Source organism: Pseudopipra pipra, chromosome 3, assembly GCF_036250125.1.
Source record: "Pseudopipra pipra isolate bDixPip1 chromosome 3, bDixPip1.hap1, whole genome shotgun sequence".
In the NCBI taxonomy this organism is placed as follows: Eukaryota; Metazoa; Chordata; class Aves; order Passeriformes; family Pipridae; genus Pseudopipra; species Pseudopipra pipra.
In genome coordinates, this window is record NC_087551.1 from 32999823 (window position 1) to 33012857 (window position 13035).

Here is a 13035-nt window from a genome sequence, read left to right on the forward strand (position 1 = left end):
AAGATGCTCTGCCTGACTGATGTACCCCATTGAGAAACTGTTTCTGCAACTGCTCGTCAACATCTGCAGGATTAGCCTGCATCATCTGTCCTATCTTCCTAAAAAAGTTAATAAGTTCTCAGAAGGGCAGACGCCAGTAAGAAGCAAATATGAAATGTAATCAAGATACCAAAGGGATGGGATGGAAGACGTATTTCACAGATCATCACTCTCATGATGCTAATAAAGCCATCTAGATTCCCAAAACAAATCCCCTACGTATTTAACCAATCGTGTAATGATGGTGTATCCTTAACCAGTTAAACCAACTCATACCCAAACAGGAAACAGTAGCTGCATCAATGCATTATCCTGTCTCGGAAACCAGGAATCTTTCACCCAAAGGACAAAGGGCCAGTTCCAGTTTCAGTTTGTTCTGACAAATCCAAGACCTAGATTTCAAGAACCTTCTGGCACCCAATGAATTTCTTCTGGTAAACCAAATCAGAGTCTGTTTTCATCACAATTAATTTTTCTGAAGGAAATTCAGAATACACAAAACTTGTGGAGTCTTATAAAGCAAACAACCTCAAAACACAACAAAACCCCTTTCCTTTGGGTGTTAGCAAATTGTTTGCATACACTTTTCATAAAAGTGTAAACATTTTATATTTGTCTGTTGTATGAGACTCCACCAAGACTTGGCCAAATGTGCAATGCATGAGTGGGCCTGATTTAACAGCGCGGCTGGAGTAAAGCTTGATTTTTTTGAGGGAGTGAAAGAAAACAATTAAGTATTTTACTTTGTTTTCCTTTTTTAAATCCTCACTCAATTTTAGTTTTTTTTTTGCTGGCAGGCTTGAAAAATAAGAATTTAAACTTTCACCACCACTCAGTCCCCCCCATAAATTGTTCTGAAATGTACTGCTATAGATATTCTCTGTTTTGAGAGTGAGTTAAATGAGCTCATACACAGTCTTGGTCTATAAGTGACTACACGAATAATCAAAGAAGTTGCTATTCTACTTCAAATACAAGCCACACTGGGATACCAGCATGTAATACTGACATAAAATTTACTGTACAGTCCTATCCCACGTGATTCCTGGGGGAATTTCTATTATTTCTTAGCCTTGTGTAGTTATTCTAACCTTTATTTTCTCCTCCCTCCAGCTCCCATTAGCATATCAACCTCTTGATTTCATTTGTGATATTACTTCCCACTATGCATGTTTATAATTTAACCCTTTTTTGTAAATTTACTATTCTTTCTCTTTTTTTAGTTTGCCTCCTGACTGCATAACCATATAAATTGATGTCAGATTTTGAATAGAGGTTTTAAAAATAATTTATTTTATTCTTTTGTTTCATTCTTTGGGGACAAGTTATAATGTGAAAATTCTTAAATATTAAGTTCTTTCAGGTAAACTTTTATTACACTGAGTTGAAATCCAAAGAGGGAAAAGAACAAGCAAGCTAGCATGTGTGCAGATTTCCATCTGCTTTTGTAATACAAAAACCAAACTGTCTGGTTTTCCCTTAAATCTACTGAGAATAATATACTATGAAATTACATGGGTCTGAATGTACAGTTTGCTTGAAATGGACCTATCTTCTTAGCTTCATAGTCAAATCAGTTTCCAATTTTATTATGAATGTTTTGCACTGGTTGTACTTACTACATCATAAATACTTTTAACAAGAAAACACAGTAGAGAGAGGCTGCTACCTGTATAAAGCTTATGAAGCTATTTCCTGTGAAATGAAATAGTTACCAGTGACTTAACCAGGGAGAGGGAACTGAAGGGCTAAGAATTACAAAATACGAGGTAAGCACCTTATAAGAATAAAAACCTTAATGTCAAAAAAAAGGAAATCCCAGTTATTTGTTTTGGTAGCAGTATCTTCTAATCCTTTTGACGTACTTACTTCTGTTTTAATCTGATATAAGCAGTTGATAAATTGTTCCAGGCCTCAGCATTCTAGAATGATAAAAGAAATACCAAAAAATTTATGCACTTATATTGTGCTTACTTGATAAAAGTATGTAAATTAAACTAACAAATATCGATTTTGCTAATCACACACACTGACACATATTTTCTACAAGGCAGTTAAAATATTACATTGAAATACAAATTATTTTATTAAAATTGAAATACATAAATATTACTACATCAACAACAGTCAGGTATATAATAACCAATTAACTGTCTTGTTGTTGGAATACACTGTTATAACTCACACTAAGTTAGCTATTGCCTTCAGTCTAAACTGTAAACATGTATCCTCTTCTGGATCTAGCTGGGAAGGCTGGAAAGGTCATTGCTGCCAGCAGCTCATCACTTCTCACTAGCTGGAAGCTACTTACCTGCACCACTCTCTGTTACTGAAAAAAAATGATCTGAATGTCCCCTAATGCATCTCAGGCAAACAGATAAAACCTGCAGAGCAACGTACAGAGATGATTCCTGCCCGTTGCCTTACACTGCTATAAATGTGAAGCCCCACCGTTGAATTCAGCAAAGCGACAACTGGAAGAGATTTGAAGAATAGAACCTGAGCACAGCACTGAAACACACTCTGGAACTGAAGGCTCTCCTCAGGTTTAAGGAGCACTTAAATCATGCCGGGACACCTTTCTGAGACTTAATTCATAAAAATGGTCACTACATTGCTGCAGATGACTGTATAAAGATAGATTTCACCTCCATAACTGAGAGCCAGCCCAGCACCCTTTACTCATAAAAGAAATACCACTTAACCCACTGAGAAGTCAGTTGGCTTGGTCAAATGAATACAATTAAATGTAGACCCTAGAGAGATAAATGAATACAATTTTAGTATCTACTTGAAAGTAAATCTACTATACTGAACAAGAAAAAAACAATCAATATATAAAATAAGAATTCCATTTAAACACAGAGTTGTCTTTATATACATTTTTTTCCCCAAGGAACTTATTTCATTTTATAATAAAGAAAAAAGAATACTCTGTCACCTTTCATTGCTCTCTTATTCACATTCCTCAAGAGAAAAGAATGAATAATAGTTTCTATCACATAGGTGGCATTAACTCTAAGCAAACAACATGCTGGCAGTCAGGCCTTTTGACAGAAGTATTGTCAGTTTATTCCTGAGATATGTTCCAGCTGACACCTCCACTATCACAATCCACAGTCAAACAGCAATGTATACTTGCACATCCTGCATCCTGAAAAAATGGCTAAGCTCTGTTTCCCCTGTGCTCATTAACTATATAGTTACAAATCTACCTGTCACACAACAACTTATTTGACCCTTTTTTTCCAGGAGAATTTGATTACCTAAGGACTAGGTATTTTAATTTAATTTTTTGTTTTATCTCTCTTTTTAGCTCTCCTCACAACTACTCATTCCCTTTTCTCTGATTTAGTAATTTATGCAAGCATAAAGGAATTCCTAAATATATATTAACATTCACACACTCATATTTGGACAAAGTTAAGTATTGGGCAAGTATTTTTTTGATGCCTCATGACAAAAATATATCCTTCATGCCTAAGTTTAATTTATTCAAAGGGCTAAGGCTTAAACAAGTTTTTCGTTATTGCCTTGCTTGTTTATAATGAAAACATCCTTGTTGCTTTTAGATAAACCATCTGAATCGCTTGTTCAGAAGTACATACATCTGGTTCCAATGTCACGCAGCGCTGAAATGCTTTGGCAGCACCTTCATAGCCTTCTAAAGCAATGTATGCACAGCCCAAGGAAAACCATACACCTAGCTGGAGAGAAAAAAAATGAATGGTCACATATAAAACATAGATATTTCTGCATAAAATAAATAATTTTGCCTAGATGAACACAACTCTTATCAATTTTACCTGGTCTTCAGCTATAATAGTATTGTACTGGAAAAATAATATCCTATATGCAGATGATAGGAAAACTTTAGGTTCAAGCTTTTAATAAATATGGATAAAGAAAGGTTGACTATATACAGACCTCATAACCATTCGTGAAGTGCTTTTTAATGGTGCATCTTTGTTTAAGAAGAAAGTCATAGCTATTTAGAGCTTTGCATATTTTGTTTTAACTTATGAAAAATCCACATTCACTTTATAGTACTATGATTAGGTTAAATGGTAAACACTAGGAAATGTATTTCAAGGAAATTCCATTTTACAGAAAACATCTCTAGTGACCAAACATGAACATTTCAAACTTATGGCTCTACTTGTCAGAATATCAATCTTCTTGAGTTTATAATGCAATGTTTAGACATAGAAATGTACTTGAGCAATCCCTTGCATAGAGAACAGAACTTTACCAGTTCAATAATCTTGTATTTAAATTCTTTAGTTGTTACAACCAAATACCTCTCATCCACACAGATTCAACCAGGGAGAAGAGCTCAGCACATCCCTTCTCCACTCCCCCTACTCAGGAAGCTGTAGAGAACAAAGAGGTCACACCTCAGCTTCCTTTCCTCCAAACTAGACAAGCCCCAAGTCCTCAGTTGCTCCTCATAGGACATTGCTTTCAGTCAGCCCTTTCACCAGCTTTGTTGCTCTGCCCTGTATGCTTTTAAGGACTTTCACATCCTTCTTAACCTGTGGGACTAAGAACTGCACACAGTGCTCAAGGTGAGACTGCACCAACACCGCATACAGCAGGATAATCAGCTCTTTGGACCTGCTGTGTCTGATGTGCCCCAGGAACATGGTGCCCTCTTGGCTGCCAGGGCTCACTGCTGACTCACAGTGAGTCTGCTGTCCAGTGGTAGGACATGTGGAAATGGGTCAAAGCTGCTCCAGGGGAGGTTTAGACTGGACATTAGGAAGCATTTTTTTTACTGAGAGTGGTCAAACACTGGAACAGGCACATTAGAGAGGTGGTTGATGCCCCAAGCCTGCCAGCGTTAAAGAGGCATTTGGGCAATGCCCTTAAAAACATGCTTTAACTTGGTCAGTCCTGAATTGGTCAGGCAGTTGGACTAGATGATCATTGTAGGTCTCTTCCTACTGAAATAGTCCCTTCTACTCTAAATAGTATTAGATAAAAGTGTAAGTTATAGCAAAATAAATATGTATTTTCATGGGTCTTTAATAGCAAGTTCCTGATTTCCTACATGGTTAATTCTCAAAAAGCTGCAAATTATGCATTACTACCTTTTTGAAAAGTTCTGTAATTCAAAAAAATCATTAAATCCTAAGTACATTGACAGAACGTTTTCTGACAGCATTATGCTCTTTATATGTATACAGTCAAAACAAACCAGAACATTTTATAAGGTGTTGCAAAATTGTTCCAGATAGTACTACCTACTGCAATAAACTCCGCAATTTCTTCATTCTAAATGCCAAGGTAAAAAAAACCATAAACAGTTGTTCTTGGAATTTTTTTTTTGAGAGGGAAAGAGGTGGGGAAGAGGAAGATGGAAAAAAGGTTACATTAACTCTATATTGCACAACATATTACTTTTCAAGATGTCTGTTTAATGTTTATATTCTCTTGCATTTGGGGGACTAGTTCTGATGCAAGCAACTTTGATAATTCAGGTTCTTCTGAGGAAACCATAACAAATATTTAAACACAAAAACATTACCTTAAAAAGTTTTGCAAATCAGGGATTTTACAGAGTTGAGGACAAAGATGTTGGTTCATATGCAAGGAGCTTTTACCTCTACAAATTAATTGCAAACTCTGTAGGAAACATTTTTGTAGTTCTCTCCAGATTAGACTAATTTTCCTGTCTCTGAGACCCAACTTAAAATCAGTAATATGATATCTCCTCCTGACCTATCTGCTATAGAATTTATAGTTAATCTGCTTCAAAGCTTACATCTCAGAATACAAACACATGAAATTCATCTGTCAGATCTGGCACCCTGGTGGGTAGTCTTAATTATATTGAGAAAAGAACTGAACAAGCTGGACAATAAAGATATCCTTTTGCTTTTGAGGGTGTACATGGATGGTCCATCCCTAGAGCACACGGATAAATAGGTGAAGATGGGATTGTCAGTTACATTGGCCTGGGCAAACATGAAAATCTATTTTTCAGTATTGCCAGCCTGTCACCTTTCATGATCTGTAAACTCATCAATCAAGGAAGAAATTACACATCAAGAGAAAACTATGTTTTTCAAATCTCAGAGGGTAAAATTAACAGGAAATAAACATTTAGTCAATCTCATTTTTTAAGGCTCTTTTATCCATCAAATTTCCAGAAGTGCAGCACTCCCACATGGCTGCTACCTCATTAACTCCCCTTTATCTTCCTTCTAGATCAGTAACTTTCTGGATATGAAAAGGGGGGTAGAGACAGGAGCAATCAAGTATGAAATTGAAGGCGAGCTACAACTCTACAGCCCAGGATACAAGTTAAATAGTGCTTCTGTAAAGGGTGAGAGAAAAACAATCACTGCATTTTTTTATAATTCTAATGAGTAACAGCAGCACAGTCTCACTTCTGAGCTTGTAATTCCAGAATCTGATTTGACTAAAGCTTCCACCATCTTAATTTTTTAAGGCTGATGGTGAGCAGCTACATTTCTCAGGAACTGGCTTACTAATGCTTAAGCCTGTCAACTCATTCCTCAAGCAAAAGTTGCAGCATGAGAAGAAAGTGAAATGATTCTTTAATTCTGTGGAGAAAAGCTATATGGGCAGGTACCTAGCGAAAGTCATACAGTGACTGCAAAGAATGATAAATAATTTTATTTTCTTAATAATTTGAGGCAAGATATTTTGCCTGTGCATGAAGGTTGTGACTGAATGAAAAAAATGTGAGAACTGGACATGATGAAGGAGGAGATGAAAAGTCTCTGGGATGGGAAATAAGTCAAGAAGCTGCATGAGATGCTATGATGCAAACACAAAAAGCATGCAGAAAATGGAATGGGTTGTGCAGATGGAAAAATGCCACACGTAAAGAAATGTAAAGAAAATTTTCTGTATGATCAATTCTGAAGTTAACAGTGTAAAAGAACAACAGAACTGGTATGGATTAAAATTACAGGCCTCAGTAATAAGCAATGTACTGTATCTCAGAATACTTGACTGAAGTGGAGAAGATAACATGCTGGGGGATATCTGAAGGCTGTGAAAGTAGAAATCCCAGAAAAAAAAAGGAGACTCCAATTATTCCACGTAGTTTAGTAAATACCATAATGGATGAAATTATAAGAAAGATTCATTAATTTTAGATTTCATAAATTATAAGAAGATATCATTACTAGATATGAAGCTAGTCAGAAAACAGTATTTACCTTGATCCTTACCAGGATGATCAGATTCAAAATGTTACTATACAAAAGATACTTGTATGTATCTAGATTCACTAGTCCTTCAAAAACAAAGGCAACTCTTTTAATACAGAGGATGTTAAATTCAAGAGCTACTTAAAATGGAAAAGCTATGATAAAAACTAAAAGGGGCAGCTAAAAGAGTAAAGGTCTGCAGAAGACTTGAAACATTTAAGGCCAATACATTTCAAGGCTTGAGGCAACTACATGTAGTCATTCAAAAAGGCTCTAAAAAGACTAGACAATCATAACAATTAAAAACAAAATAAATGAGATTACTAAGAATAAGAGGACATATTTTAAAAGCTGCTGTGCTAGAAAAACGAGAACACTCAAAAAGAACAAGTCTGCAGGTTAAATGAAAAAACATGGTAGCTGGGTATAAAGAACAAACAAAACCATTCAAACAAAACCCCAAGATTCATTGCCTTTGATCTACTGTAGTAATGAAATGGTATTTTATCATCCCTTAGATATCTGGAAAGGGAGTATGAATTGCTTCCACAATATAAGAAGTACAGTGACTCTTTAATCATATATTTAGGATATAGAATGAACTTCAGTTGGATTTTTTTGTGGAAAGAATGGTAAGAATTCCCTTTTTATTGGGGAAGGCATGAAGACGGCTTTCATTTTAAACTTCTTTGGATAGGATACAAAATAAACAAGCATCTCAGCAGAATATTTCTCAGTTTTGAGCCCTGTGGGCTATCTTCTGCAGCCCATTATTATCTGGAAGTCCTCTTGATTTCAGTGAAGTCCCTATCTGAGTAATATATATTTTGTTGGCATTTCCTGAGTCTGTAACAGAACCGAAAGACAAGAGAAGCATTTTTGGTCATTTTGGTTTCCATTCTAGAGATGTTTATAACTTAGCTGGAGTTCATTTGAATAAGAGTAGGACTCTGATTCATGGGAATAAAATACATCATCAAAATAAAATAAAAAAAAGTTTCATGATAAATTATTTGAAAGGCTGGAGGCCTTTAAAATTTTTCTAAAGCAGAAGTCTAGCAAGTTATGTGGAACTCAAAACAGCAGCTTCAGCAGTGTTCTTTGGAGAGCAAGAAGGAGGAATACCCTACTTTTACATGGACCTGGAAATGGTTATGAAGAGCACATTTCTGTACATAAAAACCCACAAAGCTAGTTAACATCCCAAGACCTTCCATGGGGTGAACCTTATTGGGGTGGAATATAGTGGCTGAGAAACTGAAACAAGATTACAAAAGATGTCTGCAGAACAGCTTGCAAAAGATCTGTCAAAATAACCAGCTTCATCAAGGGAACTCTTTTGACTGCGGTTTCAGTTTTGATGCATTCCTGTAATAAAAGCTACTGTCATCACAAGTGTGACACAATGCTTCTCAGTGACTCCAGAACAGGACAGACCAGAAGAATTAAAAAGATTTCTGCGAAATACAGAGATCAGAGTTTGTAACTCAAAGCCAATAGACAGAGCAAAGGATGATGTCATTATAGACTGCACAGCATTCTTCTTGTAACTATTCCGCTTGACACTTGTTCATCATTTATTTGATGGTAATTACTAATTTTCAATGGCTTCATCTTTTTGAAATAGAAGAGGTGAACAGGCAAAGATTTAGCTGCATGTAAGGACCTGAACGCAAGGATGTCTTCATTTCATGTTACCTTTTCTGGCCAGGCTTTCAAGTACGAAGTGAAAAATTTGCTAAGAATACTAATAAGCTCTTACTTTGACAACTGCGCACAGAATTGTCTTTGTAAAAAGTATCATCATTCAAAACCGAACACACTAAAACTAAGCATCATTTCCCAACCTGCATAGGGTTAATCTGTACTGAACGTTCAAAGCACTCCACACATTCCCTGAATTCCCGGTTTCGGAGATGAAGGAGGCCTTTGGAACGCTGGGCACGGGCGCTGCGGTGCCTGGAGAGCTCCCAGGCCTTGTCATAATACTGGTGGTCTTTAAGAACATCACCAAGCAAACAATATAATCCTGGTGTTTCCTTTTTCTCTAACTCCCGTCTGAGTATTTCTTCCGCCTGTTAAAGAACAAGGAGAAATCAATTAATAATGAGATTATTTATTTTCAGTTACTTACCTACCTGAGCCGATACTGCTTTAGCACCTTGCAATCATCAGTTGAAGACTAAGAAGTAGGGCTAGTGAGGAAATAGTATCTTCATCCAACACAGCATCAAACATGAAGCCTAGATAGAATTTGGTTCCAAACTGATTTTTTTAAAAAAAACAACAAAAAACCACTTCAACATCAACATATTATGATGGCTTTTTGTTTAACACACCAAGGTAAAGTAAACCATAAAAAAAAAAGCAGCAGTTTTCTCCTCTTTTTACATCTTAGGTATGTATTCTGTCCCAAGAGCAAACATCAGTCCTAGACATCAAACCTACACCTACTTCATAGCAATGCAGTATCAGCACCATTAAGGTATCTGCAATCCTAATAGTTTATAATTTGTGGTTTTTTCATTCCCTAATAAGTACTCGTGCAATGACTCTCATTCGCTTTTCTCTAATTGCACCTTTCTGAAAATAGTGATTTCCATTCTATTACATCTAAAGACAAATCCACTTTCATACTGTTGGTTGTAGAAATGCTACTCTTTTATACAAGATGCAGAAGTTATAAATTCATGTAGTTATAGATTTATCTAGTTTGAGATAAAATATATTCAATATATATACAACATTATGGAAAAGAAGACACAAGCTGTGTCTCCCAGACATCGATTATGGGCTATAACTAACTTTCAAAAGCTCTTTATCTCAGGGCCATCATCTCGTTTTAACAATAAAATTATTGTTTCTCTTTTAAACAAGAGACAATCTGCTTTCTGTGGCTTTTTGAAAAGACAAATACACTGGGACAGATGATCTGTTGTCTAGATTGAACTCTTACCTCAGTCCCCTGCTGCAAAAATGTAACATACATAATTAAGATCAGTATAATTTTTCTATTAGAAAAGATCTACTTGAAACACCTAAACCAAGAAGGATCCAACACAGCCTACCACAGAATTAAAGTTCAACATTGTAACACGAGTCGTTCTTCTATCATATCTAGTTTATCTAAAAGGAAACTTGACATCATCTCTGCATATAAATTATTACTGCTTTTCTTGTTTCTGTAAGAATTGCTTTCTTTGACCTTCAGAAGAACTCTAGAGAAGCAAAATCTCTTACTCCAATTGGTAAAATTCATCAAAGCTGTACGAAAATCATCTTTAGAAAGACACCCTTTTTTTTTACTTTGTTTTGAAATATTTAATGCATAGTAATTTTAGCATCTCATTCTCATTGTTACTGCTACTTTTGTTAAATAAAGTAACAGTAAAGCCTACAAATATTTGAAATGAACAAATGTGAAGAAGGGATGTATTGTTCAGATTCTTAAAAGAATCTTAAAACTAGCAAAAACGGAATCCCATTAAGGAGAAAATTGGCGGTTGATTATTAGGAAAATAACTTGATGGCAAGCACTTTTAAGAAAGCCAAAAAACCTATTACTTAATGTTTAAAATTAGCCCAGTCAAAGCTCTAGAAAAATCTTCTCTAACTAGAAGACTGTACTTACAGAATCATAGAATGGTTTGGGTCAGAAGGGACCTCAAAGATCATCTAGTTCCAACTCCCTTGCCATGGGCAGGGACACCTTACACTAGACCAGGCTGATCAGAGCCCCATCCAGCCTGGCCTTGAACACTTTAATTGGTTAAAGTGCAGTGTACTCCCTCTTACCTGCCTCCATTAGTTGCTATGACATATTAATAATAGACCTACAGATTTTTTTTTTTTTCTAGAGCAGAGAGAGCTGTGTGCTTTATAATTGCAGTAATCACATTAGGCACCAAAGGATAAGGTGGATTTGTTTCCCCTTCAGATAAAGAAAGAAGAATGAAATGTTGCTGTGTAAACAGGAGATACAAGGTGAAAAGTGCATTGCATGCTGCTTCTTTGCCACTTCCTCTGCAGAGCACTCCTAAGCTCAGGTTGCTATTCTGTGGCAGTGCCTAGACTGGAAACACAATCATTCACTACTGGTATTTCACATTTAAGAGCATAAAAATGTCATGTTCTGGTCTAAGCTTACAAAAATTCATTGCCAACATAAATATTTCAGCACACAGATAAAACAGAGAATTAAATAAGCAGAAGTCTGACTTTTTCTTCATCTGATTAGCTATCTGATCACCTCTCTGGCATGTTGCAAACATTTTTATTACTTAAATCTTTAAAGGCTAGTACAAAGTTCATAACTACAAACTAAAAAAAAAAAAAACAAAAACAAAACAAAACCCTGTACTATAAAAACATTTGTCTTCTGCAAGAACAGATAATACTTTAAAAACAGGTTCATTCTGTTTAGGTTTTTGTGGAAAAAAAAATAAATTCCTTTATCCTAACTATTTTCAAAAAAGCACATTTGATCTTTGATAGGAACCCTACTTCTACAAAAACAAATCTTAACAACATATATTATCAAGAAACATTTTCCACACAGTTCACACAATATACATAAAAAGAAATATAGCAATTTTTTCTTATCCATTAAACATGTATTAATGATTAATTGGCATATTTTATAACTAAAAGTTATATCTAAATTTAATAAGACTTGATACAAAAATTATCCATTAAAACATACCTAAAATGAAACTATGAAGATGTATTTATAATACTGCTTTTACAGAACGGTCTGCACCAGAATGGATGGGATTCAATCCTTAGTTCAAAAGTCACGTTGATTTAAATATGAGAAAGATTTAGGCGCTTATCTTGCCTTCTGGACTACTTAGGTGCTTATCTTGCCTTCTGGACTACTATGGTTGGCATGGGAATTGAACTGCCAATGCTTCACAAAAATCTCCACTCATTGAAGAGGGGTCTAGTTTAAATAAAAGGTGGTGCCTTTTTATTACTCACTACACAGACTCCTGGAAACCAAGTTCAAGATTCATCCTGCATTTGGCTTCCCAACCATAAACTTCCACTTGCCATCCCATCCACGTGCTTTTATTTTATTTGTTTCCTAAAAGACTCTCCTAGTCTCACTCTTCACAGATCTACCAGTTGTATTATTTGTCAATTAATTCCTTTGCTAGTTCTAAGTATTTCCTAAAAAGCTTTCATTTTTTCTGCTTGCGCATTATTTAGTTGGCTACCAGAGCAGTAGCATGAAGAAGCAGAAAGATGAGCATGGATAAAGGTAGCGACAGAAAAGGAAAGCACTTTGGTTTTCATTTTATCTTCCCTGTAGCTTCATGCATGACCTTGGGCGAGACATTTACTCTTCTTTCTTAGCTTTGTAGCCACATAGAGGAATGCACACCTGCCTTCTTTGACTGTTATGATATGTAGTGGAAATGAATCCAAGTTCTTGAAGAGCTCATGCACTAATAGTACTACTTCACATCTGGGAAGCCATTCCTGAATTTAAAGGTGAGCTTCTGAGATCTTGCCATATTGTGTTTCCTCACTCAGATGTTTTGAGATTATGTGTGTTATGTCATAACAAGAAAAATAACCCTGTAGAACGTGGATTGCCGGAGTATGTTGGTCTAAAACCAGACTGCACATCATGATGTATATTCTGATGAGATGAAGGAACTGGGATAGGGCTGAAAATAGTGTTGTAAGATGGAATACCCAGCTGATGAAAAAAGGCAGATCTCATGCATCTATCAAAGGTCAGCAGCTACCATGCAATAGAGTTCTTGCCAGGGACAAAGACCTCACTTCAAATGGAAGAACT

The 13035-nt window shown here is 35.7% G+C and overlaps 1 protein-coding gene across 2 annotated transcripts in view; it reads right to left on the reverse strand.

Moving 5' to 3' along the window:
- TTC27 (tetratricopeptide repeat domain 27) overlaps positions 1–13035 on the reverse strand; it is a 117496-nt gene that overhangs the window by 16484 nt on the left and 87977 nt on the right. For both annotated transcript variants that reach the window (XM_064648539.1, XM_064648540.1), the window contains 3 exons: positions 9074–9301; positions 3648–3746; positions 1909–1961 (listed from right to left, as the gene is read on the reverse strand). In XM_064648539.1, coding sequence (XP_064504609.1) covers positions 1909–1961; positions 3648–3746; positions 9074–9301 — 380 coding nt within the window. The remainder of the gene's footprint in view (positions 1–1908; positions 1962–3647; positions 3747–9073; positions 9302–13035) is intronic.